This window comes from Carcharhinus amblyrhynchos, unplaced genomic scaffold (assembly GCF_965287045.1).
Source record: "Carcharhinus amblyrhynchos unplaced genomic scaffold, sCarAmb.v2.hapA scaffold_37, whole genome shotgun sequence".
NCBI lineage: Eukaryota > Metazoa > Chordata > Chondrichthyes > Carcharhiniformes > Carcharhinidae > Carcharhinus > Carcharhinus amblyrhynchos.
In genome coordinates this window covers 5,768,747-5,784,038 of record NW_027649778.1, presented here as the reverse complement: position 1 = coordinate 5,784,038, position 15,292 = coordinate 5,768,747, and the positions used below count along the sequence as shown (strand labels likewise).

At 47.2% G+C, this 15,292-nt stretch overlaps 2 protein-coding genes across 2 annotated transcripts in view; one reads left to right on the top strand and one right to left on the bottom strand.

Annotated features, from left to right (window-relative positions):
* Positions 1-10,847, bottom strand: LOC145362279 (centrosomal protein CCDC61-like). The gene is made up of 4 exons (XM_080218366.1): positions 10,742-10,847; positions 6,149-6,377; positions 3,127-3,209; positions 1-165 (listed from the first exon to the last, which is right to left on the bottom strand). The coding sequence occupies exons 2-4, from the start codon at positions 6,294-6,296 to the stop codon at positions 1-3; spliced, it is 396 nt and encodes a 131-aa protein (XP_080074492.1). The 5' UTR covers positions 6,297-6,377; positions 10,742-10,847.
* Positions 10,848-11,310: 463 nt separating this feature from the next.
* The window catches only part of LOC145362251 (NF-kappa-B inhibitor alpha-like), a 48,459-nt gene continuing 44,477 nt past the window's right edge, over positions 11,311-15,292 (top strand). Inside the window, exon 1 of the mRNA XM_080218326.1 lies at positions 11,311-11,436. Coding sequence (XP_080074452.1) covers positions 11,429-11,436 — 8 coding nt within the window. The 5' untranslated portion in view covers positions 11,311-11,428. The remainder of the gene's footprint in view (positions 11,437-15,292) is intronic.

Genomic DNA, 15,292 nt, shown 5'->3' with positions numbered 1-15,292 from the left:
TCACCTGTCAAACTCCACCGAGTAAATGAGGATGAGGTAGCGTTTGGCACTGAGCGCTCCCGATTTAGGTGGGGGTCCGTGCCTCATCGCGACTCCGGCCTTCCTGTTTCTCAGCAACTCCAGGTCAGAATAGGTCAGCAGGTCGAGGGTTACCGATTCGCTGCTCTGAAACAAAATAAGTGAAGCCGTCGTGGGCTGCAGTCAGCACTCCTGCCCTGACACGAACAACATTGGGCTCAATCAGCCTACCCGAGGAGCAGGGAGGCTAGGGAACGCTAGAGATCTGACTAATTCCCATGTCTAAACTTCTTGCGACACCCCCCCCCGCCCCTCTCCGCATTCCCCCCTCGCCCCCTCTCACCACATCCCCCTCCCCCTCTCTGCATCCCCTCCTCGCCCCATGTCCCCCCCATCGCCCCATCTCACCACATCCCCCTCCGCCTCTCTGCGTCCTCTCCTCGCCCCATGTCCTCCCCCTTGCCCCATTCCGCCCCTCTCTGCATGTTCGCCCCACCCCCCCCCCTGTGTGTTCCCCCCCCCCACCGCCCCCTCTCTGCGTGTTCGCCCCCCGCACCGCCCCCTCTGTGTGTTCCCCCCCCCACCGCCCCCTCTCTGCGCGTTCGCCCCGCCCCCCCACCGCCCCCTCTCTGCGTGTTCGCCCCGCCCCCCCCACCGCCCCCTCTCTGCGTGTTCGCCCCGCCCCCCCCACCGCCGCCTCTCTGCGTGTTCGCCCCCGCACCGCCCCCTCTGTGTGTTCCCCCCCACCGCCCCCTCTCTGCGCGTTTGCCCCACCCCCCCCGCTCTGCGCGTTCGCCCCACCCCCCCATCCCCCCCTCTCTGCGTGTTTGCCCCACCCCCCCACTGCGTGTTCGCCCCACCCCCCCCACCGCCGCCTCTCTGCGTGTTTGCCCCACCCCCCACTGCGTGTTCGCCCCATCCCCCCCCACCACCGCCTCTCTGCGTGTTCACCCCCCCCACCGCCCCCTCGCTGTGTATTTCCCCCCCCACCGCCCCCTCGCTGTGTATTTCCCCCCCACCGCCCCCTCGCTGCATGCCCCCCCCCCTCAACACGTGTCCCCCCTACTCCCTCTCTGCGTGTCCTCCCCCCATTTATTCTGAGAGGCAGTTTTGACAAGGGGTGCTTGGAATGAACAGTGTCGATTACAATGGCCACATTCCTAACCTGCAACCTCAAAAACTATATCATAAAAACAAAATACGATGGTGGATGCTGGAATTTGAAACAAAAACAGAAAATCTCAGCAGGACTGACAGCCCAAAAACACACACGCTATCAGACCCGCTGAGATTTTCCAGCATTTTCTGTTTTTGTTTGTGTTAAAAACTATATCACTGGAAATGTAATTCCGCAATTTATTCCCATTTTGGAAACAAATTGAACCACAGAATCCCTCTTGCTGTCGGGGGATTAGCAGGGTAAATACGTGGGGTTGCAGAATAGGGCCTAGGTGGGATTGTCAGTGCAGAATAGGGCCATTCGGCCCATCGAGCCTGCACTGACAATAATCCCACCCAGGCCCTAACCCTGTTCCCCCACGTACATATATTGCTAATCCTCCTGAAAGTAAGTGACAATAATGGACGGCAAGGTGGCGCAGTGGTTAACTCCGCTGCCTCTCAGTGCCAGGGAGCCAGGTTCAATTGCAGCCTTGGGTGACTGACTGTGCAGAGTTTGCACGTTCTCCCCGTGTCTGCGTGGGTTTCCTCCGGGAGCTCCAGTTTCTTCCAAAGACGTGTGGGTTAGGTGGATTGGCCATGCTAAATTGTCCCTTACTGTCCGGGGGATTAGCAGGGTAAATACGTGTGGTTACAGGGATAGGGCCTGGGTGGGTTTGTTGCTGGTGCAGACTCGATGGGCTGAATGGCTTCCTTCTGCACTGTAGGGATTCTATATTTCTACGAAATTAGCACGGCCAAGCAACCTAACCTGGATCTCTTTGGAATGTGGGTGGAAACCAGAGGAAACCCGCACGGAGATGGGGAAAATGTGCAAACTCCACACAGACAGTGACCCGAGCCGGGAATCGAACCCGGGTCTCTGGCGCTGCGAGGCAGCAGTGCTAACCACTGTGCCCACCAAATACAGAGATTAACGAACAGTAAATAATGACTGAAAGTGCCAGAATCCATCTCATCACTGAAACCAACCCCTCAAACCCACTCCTGAAACTCCTGACAAGCTGCTGTTAAAACTCCACTTGTAATTCACATTCACTTCCAATTATTCAATGGTTCAAATTTTCTGATATAAAATTCCATTTTGCTAAATTATTTACATTGCTTCATTCAAGTAGCTGGATGATTCATTTATTAAGCACAGAGTGAATTGTAGATATACTGCAAAGAAACGAGGGCATATATTTCAAAATTAAAAAGACAAGTTAAAAACTTAACCCAAAACGTAAACACATTGGAGAGAGTGCTGAAGAGGTTTACAAGATTGGTTCCAGAGAGTCAACCACACTGCAATCGTTCTGGAGTCACTCCTGGGAGTGCCTGATGGCAATTGTGTAGAGGGAGCTTTAGCGTAGAGGTACCCAAGCCCTATCCCTGTAATCCCACGTATTTAGTCTGCTAACCTACCTGATATTAAGGGGCAATTTGGCATGGCTGATCCACCTAACCTGCACATCTTTGGACACTAATGGGTAATTTAGCACGGCCAACCTATCTAACCTGCACATCTTTGGCGTTTTGGAGGAAACTGGAGCACCTGGAGGAAACCCACACAGACACCATTTTCTCCCTAGCGTCCTGGCCAATATTTACCCTCAATCAATATCTCTGCGTGTTCACCGCCCCCCACCACCCCCTCTCTGCAGTGGATTATCAAGCGATTTTTAATTTATGGGAGCTTGCTGTGCACGTTTCCTACAGCGCAGCACGGTGGACACTTCAGGGGTACCTCGTTGCGGAGTGAGGAAGAAACAGCAAGAACAGGAGGTTAGAGATAGAATGGGGAATCCCATTCTATTTGCCAATCAGTAACAGGAGAGAAGTATTAGGGGAACACTCTGAGGTACGACGCACCTACTCAAGTTGGGCTTAAAGGAGTGCAGAACAGGCACCAAATATAGAAATTGACTCCATCAAACCAGACCATACCTTTGTGATGGCTGACTCCAACATGTTGCAGAAGATGGAGAACTGTTTGAAGTTTCCAGTTTTGTGTGTGACATCCTCGATATCTGCGGAGAGATGAAATGGGCAGGGTCTGTTAGGGAGCTGTTAACAAGGTTCACTCTCCTGCTACCTTACATGCTATTGCTTCACACAGCAGAATGTTGTGAAAGATGAAGAGCCACGAAGCACAGCTCCACAGAATCCGCCAGCAGATTCTTCTTCCAGTACCTAAAAATATTTTTTTTTACATGTTTCACATTCCAGGAGAAACCATTCACGTTGGCAGAAGGGTTGAGAACCAGAGGACATGGTTTAAGGTGATGGGTGAAACTACCTAAGACATGAGGAGGCAACATGAGGTGAAAACTACTTTCTTTTTAAAACATAGTGAGTGGTTAAGAAATGTAACGTACCCCCTCAGATGGGGGCAGGGGCCAATTCAATCATAGCTTTCAAAAGAGAATTAAGTAGATGCATGGGAAAATAATTACAGGGCAGCACAGTGGCAAGCACCGCTGCCTCACTGCACCAGGGACCTGGATTCGATTCCCGGCTCGGGTCATTGTCTATGTGGAGTTTGTACATTCTCCCTGTGTCTGTGTGGGTTTCCTCCCACAGGCCAAAGATGTGCAGTTTAGGTGGAATGGCTATGATAATTGTCCTTTAGTGTCCAAAGATGTACAAGTTGGGTTGATTGGCCATGCTAAATTGCCCCTTAGTCTCAGGAGATTAGCAGGATAAATAAGTGGGGTAACGTGGATAGGGCCTGGTGGGATTGTTATTAGTGCAGGCTCGACGACCACTGCAGGTATTCTATGATTCAAGGGAAAGGGCACACAAGTGTAGCCAGCCAAGCCACTCTTGCAGAGTTCTGGGAGGAGTTTGACAGGCCAAATGGCCGCCTCCTTTTCTTTACCCATGATTCCATTCTGAATCTAGACCATGATTAAAGGCTGAACAACAAAGAACAGCAGAGCCGAGACCTACATTCACACAAACACATCAGTGTTGTAATTCTTAAAAACACAGGACATGGGCATCACTGGCTGAGCCAGCATTTATTGCCCAGCCCTAACTGCCCTTGAGGAGGTTGTGAAAAGCCATAAGATGTAGGAGAAGCTGGCCGTTCGGTCCATTGGGTCTGCTGGGCAAATCAAGGAGATCAAGACTGATTTGATAATCCACAACTCCATTTGCTTGCCTTATTCCGTATCCATGATGAGGAGATGGTGGCGTTGGACTGGGGTAAACACAGTAAGAAGTTTCACAACACCAGGTTAAAGTCCAACCAGTTTTGACTATCAAATAAACTGGTTGGACTTTAACCTGATGTTGTGAGACTTCCTATTCCGTAACCATCAGTTCCATTAAAAACCTATCTCAGCCTTGCACGTAGTCAGTGCCCCAGCCTCTACAGCCCTCTGTGGTAAAGAATCCACAGATTCACCATCCTCAGAGAAGAAATTCCTCCTCATCTGTCTTCAATGGGTGACCCCCTCACTCTGGGATTATCCCCTCTGGTCCCAGACTCTGGCACAAGGGGCACCAACCTCTCAGCAGCTACCCTGTCAAGCTCCTGAGAACCTGATGTGTCTCAATAAGGTCGCCTCATTCTTCTAAACTCCAATGAAACCCGACCTGCTCAATCTCTCCTCATAAGAAAATCCCACCACATCCACGATCAACCTAGTGAACCTTCTCTGGACGGCCTCCAATGCCAGTATATCCTCCCTTAGATAAGGGGACCAAAACTGCTCACAGTATTCCAAGTGGGGTTTAAATCACCTTCTTGAGGTCATTCCTGGACATACAAGTAATATAGTTCAGGTCTGACACTCCAAAGTCATAAGTTTCTGACATTCCTGAATCATAAGTTTTGCATCGTGAATTTAGCTAGGATAAGTGCGAGATGCTACACTTCAGGTATGATTCCAGTGATCTACTAGGGAGCTTTTACCAAACAAAGTTCCTATAAGAATATAGTTACCACGTATAGTAGGAAAATTAGCAATAATTTTTATTACAAATAAGTAACAAACAATCATGATAATGTACAACCCTTAATGAATATGTCCCAATTAAAATCAACCTCCATAGACAAAAGACCCTTTTCACAGGTTTAACACAGCATAGACTAATGCTCACGTGATACTGAGATGGAGGCCATTAGTTGAATTCTGCAGTCAAATGCTCTTGCGACTCAGAACAGTTTTGAAGACAGGATAGCTTGCTAAAACACCAGAGACACTTTGGTCCAACCCCCAACAACAGTAGGTTTTCATCCTTCAGGAAAACAATATCTTGTTTTCATCTGACCAACAGAATTTCCAAAACAATGGGGAGAGAGGGAAGACTCTTCTTTTTAGCTTGCTGACCCTTCTAAAACTAAACTAAAAATTAAATTCCTGTCACTGAGCACCTATAGTTTTTTCTTCTCCAAACAACGACATCACATAAGGCTGTAAACATGAATTTAAAAAAACCTCAAAGTTACACTGACATCACACAAGCTGAAGTAAAGTTTATTTATTAGTCACAAGTAAGGCATACATTAACACTGCATTGAAGTTACTGTGAAGTTCCCCTTGTCGCCAGCGCCCGTTTGGGTCAATGCACCTAACCATGTCTTTCAGTCTGTGAGGGGAAACCAGAGCACCCAGAGGAAACCCATGCAGACACAGGGAGAATGTGCAGACCCAAGCCAGGAATTGAACCCAAGCTTTGTGAGGCAGCAGTGCTAACCACTGTGCCACCCTAAGAAATCTTTTCATTAGGTATATAGTAGACCCCCTGGCAGCAACCCACTGCACTGAGATCAATAAGCTCAGCACAGATAAGACCGTGAAGTGGACAATACTCACTACAACACGGGGACTGAGCATTCAGCCAGCGCGTTGTCAACAACTCAGCCGCACTAGCCTAGTGATATAAACGCCCAATCGAGGCACGACTAAAGAGGAGAGGCAGGTCGAAGATGACATTGATCTCACGGGAAAGAACTTACACACAGCCTCGAATTCTCCTCGCCACTGCTCGGATGTCAGCCGGTCCTCGACCTCCACCTCCAACACGTCCCCAGTCACCATCATAGTGACGATATACTCAATCCCCCGGAAAACATAATTTGCTTGCACAGAGGAACCTCCTTCCATGGCACAGCAGGTAGACTGCTCTTCAGGGTAAGGTGACAAGGCCCCAGGAAGCCTCAACAGACGAGCAGTTAAACCTTAAAGCTGCAAGATAGCAAATTACATTATTTCAAATGGGATAAAACATTAACTGTCACCAACAGATTGTTTTCTTTTATATAATTTGGTATGTGTTTGTGTGTGTGTGTGTGTGTGTGTGTGTGTGTGTGTGTGTGGGGGGGGGGAGTGGGGGTGGTCGGTGTCTGCAGCAACTCTCCAAAAAAAAGCATCCCATCCAAGCCCTCCATGTCTGCCCTATCCTCATAACTCCTGGGGAGGCGATGGCTTCATGGCATTATCAATAGACTATTAATCCAGAAATTCAGCTAATGTTCTGAGGACCCCGGGTTCGAATCCCATATCGCAGATTTTTTTAAATAATTCATTCGTAGGACAAGGGCATCACTGGCTCGGCCAGCATTTATTGCCCATCCCTAGTTGCCCTTGAGAAGGTGATGGTGAGCCGCCTTCCTGAATCGCCGCTGTCCATGTTCTGTGCATTGACTCATAGTGCCGTTAGGGAGGAAAATTCCAGGATTTTGACCCAGCAACTGTGAAGTAACGGCCGATATATTTCCAAGTCAGAACGGTGAGTGGCTTGGAAGGGAACTTGCAGGTGATGGTGCTCCCATGTATCTGCTGCCCTTGGTGGAGTTTAAATAAAATATTTGGAATTAAGACTGTGATGACCCTGAAACCAGTCGATTATTGGAAAAGTTGAAAATTACTTTATAAAATATAGTTAATACATTTAAAATATTAAAATCATAATCACTTGTTTTAAATCTCTCACTGCATTCACATATATAAACTGTTCCCTTGTTAGCTTATAAGTCTGATTTAGAGTAATTTAGAGAAATCTGCCATCATTATCTGGTCTGGTTTATGTTTATTTATTATTGTCACAAGTAGGCTTACATTAACACTGCAATGAAGTTACTGTGAAAATTTCCTAGTTGCCACACGCCGGTGCCTGTTCGGGTACACTGAGGGAGAATTTAGCACGGCCAATGCACCTAACCAACACGTCTTTCGGCCTATGGGAAGAAACCAGAGCACCTGGAGGAAACCCATGCAGACATGGGAAGAATGTGCAGACTCTGCACAGACAGTGACCCAAGTCATGATTGACCCTGGGTCCCTGGCACTCCAGGTTCACAGCAATGTGGCTGCCTGTATTAAATGAAAACTGAAAACATGCTGGTGAAACTCAGGGACCTCAGGGTCATCCAAACGTTGGCTCTATTCTCTCTCCACAGATGCTGTCAGACCTGCTGAACTTTTCCAGCATTTTCTGTTTTTGTTTCAGATTCCAGCACGCGTCATAATTTGCCTTTTCTGCCATCTGAAATGGGCAGTAAATACGACACCCATACCCCACGAATGAATCAAAAAAAAAATTTATACCGGGAAGGATTTCCAGATCCACCAACCTCTATAGTGCCAGCTTCCCTTCACAGCAAAGAGATAATCAGTGTAATATAGATCCTAAAATCTCAGGGGAGTGAGTGGGGAACCTAGGTTTATGTCATGGACAGTCCTAAGTAGTTTAAAACACAGTGAAATACTCTTTTGGCATGGTACTGAACCCACAGTAGATGAGGAACATCCCAGACCAAGGTCACAGCCAGAAATGTTAACCCGACTCCTCTCTCCACAGATGCTGCCAGACCTACCAAATATTTCCAGTATTTTCAATTTTTTTTAAATCGAGAAGGATCGCGACTTGATCTGAAACATTTAACTGCCTGTTGGGTGGATGGAGATGCTAGGGGGAAACAGGATGGAGACAATAGGACGGAGCAGGGGGGGGGGGCCTTCCAGCACAGAATCCCTGCAGTGCAGGAGGCGGCCTCTGGCTCATCAAATCTGCACCGACTCTCCGAATGCACACCCTACCCAAGGTCACCCACCCCCCACCCCACCTCACCCTGTGCCCTCTTTCTGTAACCCCCATATATTTACTGTGGTTAAGCCACCCAATCTTAAAGTAAATAAAAAAGTTTATTTATTAGTCACAAATAAGGCTTACATTAAAACTGCAATGAAGTTACTGTGAAATTCCCCCAGTTGCTATTCTCCAGCACCTGTTTGGGTCAACGTACCTAACCAACTGTGGGAGGAAACCCACGCAGATACTGGGGGAACATGCAAACTCCACACAGACAGTCATCCAAACCGGGAATCAAACACAGGTCCCTGACAGACAGCAGTGCCACACGTCTTTGGACACTGAGGGATAATTTGCACGGCCAATCCACCCTAACCAGCACGTCTTTCAGACTGTGGACAAAACTAGAGCATCCAGAAGAAATCCATGCAGACGCGGGGAGAATGTGCAGGCTCTGCACAGACAGTGACCCAAGGTTGGAATTGAACCAGGGTTCCTGGCACGGTGAGATAGCAGTGCTAACCAATGTGCTGTCCATCGAAGTCTTCATTGGATAACTATTCACACAGCAATCATTTGCAGAGTGAAGTGGAAAATGGCCGGGGCGAGGGGGGATTGCAGAGGTAAACAGCTCCTGCAGACAGCTGGCATGGGCACAACGGCCTCCTTCTGTGCAGTAACCACTTTATGAGTGATGGGGGGAGGGGTGGCATTTGTTAACTCTCCTGCATGTTAAATTGCTTAATTTAGCTTATTTAGTCTATGAACGCTATGAAACCTAAAGAGAAAATGCTGGAAAATCTCAGTAGGTCTGGCAGCATCTGCAAGGAGAGAAAAGAGCTGATGTTTCGAGTCCAGATGATCCTTTGTCTAAAAGGCGGGAGATATTTATACTGTAGGGCGAGGGAATGAAAGATGAATCATAGCCACAGAAATAAGGGGAAGGGCTGCTAATGACAGCCCGTAGAGAGAAGAGAAGGTGCGAAATTAAATACCTTAGAACCATAGAATCCCTACAGTGCAGAAGGAAGTTATTTGGCTCATCAAGTCTGCATCAACTACAATCCCACCAAGACCCTATCCCCATAGTCCCACACATCTACCTTTCTAGTCTCCCTGAAACTGAAGCGGAAATCGAACATGGCCAATCCACCTAACCTGCACATCTTTGGAGGAAACTAGAGCACCTGGAGGAAACCCTTGCAGACACGGGGAGAACATGCAAACCCCAAACAGAGAGTGACCCAAGGCCGGAATTGAACCCAGGTCCCTGGCACTTAAGGCAGCAGTTCTAGCACTGTGCCACCCAACCTTATCCAACGCTAAGAGAGAAATGGAAAGCACTGAAGTGGATAGGGACGTGCGGGGAAAGAGACATACAATGTTTTCTCCATATAGGGTGCAAGAAACAATACCTTTCATTCTTTCTCCAGACATATGACAATAACAAATCAATTCAAGTATTGATTTTGGTTTGATTTATTGTCACGTATTGAGATACAGAGAAAAGTATTGTTTCTTGTGCACGGTACAAACAAAGCATACTGTTCATAGATTACATTGATGTTTTGATTCATTATTCTCATACATATTGGGATACAGAGAAAAGTATTAACATAGAAACATAGAACATTACAGCACAGTACAGGCCCTTCGGTCCTCAAATGTTGTGCCGAGCTATGTCCAATCCCAAGATCAAGCTATCCCACTCCCTATAATTCTGGTGTCCTCCATATACCTATCCAATAACCGCTTGAAAGTTCCTAAAGTGTCTGACTCCACTGTCACAGCAGGCAGTCTATTCCACACCCCAACCACTCTCTGAGTGAAGGATCTACCTCGGACATCCCTCCTAAATCTCCCACCATGAACCTTATAGTTATGCCCCCTAGTAACAGCTACATCCACCCGAGGAAATAGTCTCTGCACGTTCTTGTGCACTATATAGACAAAGCATATTGTTCATAGACTACATAGGGGATTTGATTTATTGTTCTCACACATACTGGGATACAATGAAAAGTACTGTTTTTTCTGTGCTATACAAGACAAAGCATACCATTCATAGAGTACATAGGGGATTTGATTCATTATTCTCACACATATTGGGATACAATGAAAAGTATTGTTTCTTGCCTGCTATACAAAGCATACCGTTCACAGAGTACAGAGGGGAGAAGAAAAAGAGAGCGCAGAATGTAACGTTACAGTCATAGTTAGGGTTTTGAAAAGAATAGAGGAAGTGTAGAGAAAGATCAACTTAATATGGGACTGTGGTCCTTTAAAAACGGTGGGGGGCATCTTTTATCCCTTTTTAGATGGACATAACCCACTAAATCAGCGTTAATGGAAAAGGGAATAGACTGAAGGGGTGATGCCTACCCCAGTCGAATTGCCCAGACGATTTTTAACGCGGGGATTCGGCCCGGCCGAGCCTGTAATACCGGAATGACCCCCTCCCATTTTCCCGGAGACCTTTCCCGACCTCGCAACACCCCCCGGTCCCCCCTCATTTTACCGAGCGTCCGAGCCAGCAGCGTTCTCTCCTCCCCCCTCAGCCGCCAGCGCCCTCAGTCTCCCGGCGGCGGGGAGAAGCCCGGGGCTCCTGGCTAGCGCAACCTAACCCGACTGCAACCCAGGCGCCCGCCCCCTTCCCATCCTGCGGTCGTGATTGGTCACTTTCTGGCCAGCTACATCCTTCATTGGCTAGAATCCACGTCAATCAGGAGTAGCGGTTTGGTTGACGCGTAGCTAGCAACGGGACGCACCATTGACAAAATTGAACCGGCGAAGGAGGGGGGAACAGAGGAGAAAAATTACAATTAAAATCACTACGATTTGTATTAAAGACATAAGTTCACACATAATATATGATTTCAATAAATACATTTATATACGTTGGGGTAGTCGTTCTGTATTTGCATTTATGTGCAAAATGATGATATTTCTTGAATGATCCACCCCCATCATGTGCGGGAATGGTTTGGTCACGTGTGGGCGCGTTGTGATGACGTTATTTCCAGGCGCCTCCGGGATCCGCGGTCAATGGGGGGCAGTTGGTTGCCCATAGAAACCAGCAGATGCTGACACTTCACATTGACCTGAAACAATGACTGTTTCTTCAATTTAGTTGCAGTCACTCCCCCTCCTCTCACATGTGTTTTAATTGATTGATTTTTGATTCGATTTGACTTGATTCGTCAAGATGTTAAGGTTAGTGGGATAAATACTTGCGGTTATGGGGATAAGGGTGGGCCTGGGTAAGATGCTCTGTTGGAGAGCCAGTTTGGGGTGGCATGGTGGATTAGCATTGCTGCTTCATAGCTCCAGGGACCCCGGGTTCGATTCCCAGCCTTGGGTCACTGTGTGTATGGAGCTTGTATGTTCTCCCTGTGTCTGTGTGGGTTTCCTCCTGGTGCTCTGGTTTCCTCCCACACTCCAAAGATGTGCAGGTTAGGTTGATTGACCATGCTAAAATTGCCCCTCAAAGTCCTGAGATGCGTAGGTTAGAGGGATTAGTGGGTAAATAGATGGGGATAGGGCCTGGATGGGGTTGTTGGTGCATACTTGATGAGCCAAATGGCCTCTTTCTGCACCGTAGTGTTTCTATGAATGACTGTTTCTTTAATTTAATGGTAGTCACCTCTTAATTGATTTTTTTTGATTTGGTTCTTCAAGATGTTAAGGTTAGTGGGATAAATACTTGGGGTTGTGGGGATAGGGTGGGCCTGGGTAAGATATGTAGGGATATGGGGGTAGGGGCCTGGGTGGGATTGTGGTTGTTGCAGACTTGATGGGCTGAATGGCCTCTTTCTGCACTGTAGGGATTCTATGATACAGACTCAATGGGCTGAATGATCTCCTTCTGCACTGTAGGGTTCCTATGAAGCTATGAGTGGTAAGGATTGGGAAATTGTGCTGTAGAGTGTGGTGGAGGCAGATTCAATTGTGAGTTAAGAGGGAGATGGATTATTATCTGAAAGGTGAGAATGTGCAGGGTTACAGGGAATAGGCACTTGGTGAATCACTGGTGGAGAGTTGCTGGAGACATGATGGGCTGAATTCCTTCTATCCTGTAACAATTCTGTGATACTGTTTAGAAGGTTCTGTTGAAGGAGCCTTGGTGAGTTGCTGCAGTGCATCTTGTAGCTGGTACATATGGTTGCCACTGTATGTTGGTGGTAATGTAGAAACATAGAAAATGGGAGCAGGAGGAGATCATTCAGCCCATTGAGTCTATTCAGACATTCATTATGAACATGGCTGATCGTTCAACCCAATCAGCTGTTCCCAACTTCCCCTCATATCCTTTGAGTCCCCTTCACCCCAAGCGCTATATCTAACTGCTTCTTGAAAACATTCAATGTTTTGTCTGTAGCTACTGTGTGGTAATGAATTCCACAGGCTGACCACACTCTGAGTGAAGAAATCTCTCCTCGTCTCTGCCCTAAACAGTCTACCCTGTATCTTCAGACTGTGACCCCTGGTTTTGGACACTCTAACGTCTAAGGTGGTGGATGGGATGCTGATCAAGTTTGGTTTGATTTATTATTGTCACATGTATTAGTATATGGTGAAAAGTATTGTTTCTTGCATGCTATATGGAAAAAGTATACCATTCATAGAGAAGGAAACAAGAGAGTGCAGAATGTAGTATTACAGTCATAGCTAGGGTGAAGAGGAAGATCAACTTAATGCAAGGTAAGTCCATTCAAAAATCTGACAGCAGTAGGGAAGAAGATGTTCTTGAGTTGGTTGGTACCTGACCTCAGACTTTTGTATCGTTTTCCCGACAGAAGGTGGAAGAGAGAATGTGTGGGAGGGCCTTAATTATGCTGGCTGCTTTTCCGAGGCAGCGGAAAGTGTAGATGGAATCAATGGACAGGAGGCTGCGATGGACTGGGCTTTGTTCACAACTCTTTGTACTTTCTTGCAGTCTTGGTCAGAGCAGGAGCCATACTGAGCTGTGATACATCTGGAAAGGATGCTTTGATGACCTTGCTTGATGGTTCAGCTCCAACAACACTCAAGAAGCTCCACACCAAAGGACAAAGTAGCCCTGCTTGATTGGTGCCCCATCCACCACCTGCAACCTTCATTCCCTCCACTACTGATGCACAGCGGCAGCTGTGTGTGTTGTCCACAAGATGCACTGTAGAAACTCAGCCACTCTCCTTAGGTAGCACCTTTCAAAACCCACAATTTCTAACACATAGAAGGACAAGGGCTGCAGATGTCATAATCTGCATGTTTCCCCTCCAAGTTACTCACCATCCTGACTGAAAATATATTGGCCATTCCTTCACTGTCGCTTGGTCAGAATCATGGAATTGCCTTTTTGAGAGCGGCATGGTGACACAGTAGTTGCCTCACAGCGCCAGGGACCCAGGTTTGATTCCTGGCTTCGCTCACTGTGTGTGGAGTCTGCACATTCTCCCCATTTTTGTGTGGGTTCCCTCCGGGTGCTCCAGTTTTCTCCCACAGTCCAAAGATGTATGGGTTAAGTTGATTGGCCATGCCAAATTGCCCCTTAGTGTCTGGGGATGTGTAGTTAGGGGGAATTAATGGGGTAAATGAACGGAGTTACAGGGATAGGGCCTGGATAAGATGCTCTGTTGGAGAGTCGGTGCAAACCTGATGGGCTGAATGGCCTCCCTCTGCACTGTAGGGTTCCTATGATGAATAGCACTGTGGGTATATTTATACAGTAAGAAGTCTCTCAACACCAGGTTAAAGCCCAACAGGTTTATTTGGTAGTAAATGCCACTAGCTTTCAGAACGCTGTTCCTTTGTCAGGTGAGTTCAGAGAGAACGTGCAAACTCCACACAGACAGTGATCCAATCCAGGAATTGAACCTGGTCCTTGGAGCTGTGAGACAGCAGTGCTCACCACTGAGCCACCTGATGCAAGTACCCTGTGACATCGCTTTGTTTGAGACATAGAACACACAAGGGTGCATAGTAAAACTGGTCTTATTGCACTTACAGGGAGCTCAGAACATTTAAAGGTGGTGGCACAGTGGTTAGCACTGCTGCCTCGTAGTGCCAGGGACCTAGGTTTGATCCCAGCCTTGGGTGGTTGTCTGTGTGGAGTTTGCACATTCTCCCCATGTCTGCATGGGTTTCCTCCCACAGTCCAAAGATGTGCAGGTTAGAATCATAGAATCTCTACAGTGCAGAAGGAGGCCACTCAGCCCATCGAGTCTGCACCAAACACAATCCCATCCTGGCCTTATTCCTGTAACCCCACATATTTACTCTGCTAATTTTCCTGGCATTGGTCAATTTAGCATGGCCAATCCAGCTAACCTGCACATCTTTGGACTAGGTGGATTGGCCATGCTGAATTGCCCCTTAGTTTCGGAAGATGTGCAGGTTAGGGGGTTTGGCAGGGTAAATACGTGACTTTATGGGGATAGGGCCTGGGTGGGATTGTTGTGGCTGTAGGCTCAATAGACCAATGGCCTTCTTCTGCAGTGTAGGCATTCTATGATTCTATTAAGTGGGTGTTAACCCATGTCCAAATCGAGGGCACCATGTATCGAGCTGTCCCTGATGGCAATCCTTCCTCCAGGCTCCTGTCCAAACACTCAGATTGAATCTCACTAACTGTTCATCTACAAAACACCAAAGGGCTCACAGGGTTTGAAATGCAATGCAAATCTTGTATTTACATACAGGAAAGTGCTTGACAGCTGCAATGTACTTTTCTCTGCTCATATCAATCTGTCTCTCTTACTTAGTGTGGTGAACCTATGGAATCCTCTACCACAGAAGGCTATGGGGCTCAAGTCACTGAATGTATTCCAGAGAGAGATGGATTCTTTTTAGTTATATTTGATTTGATTTATTATTGTCACATGTATTAATATACAATGAAAAGTTTTGTTTCTTGCACACTATACAGATAAAGCATACCATTCATAGAGTACATAAAAGAGAAGGAAAGGAAAGGATGCAGAATGTAGTGTCACAGTCACAGCTACAGTGTAGAGAAAGATCAACTTAACATAAGATAGGTCCATTCAAAAGTCTGATGGCAGCAGGGAAGAAGCTGTTCTTGAGTCAG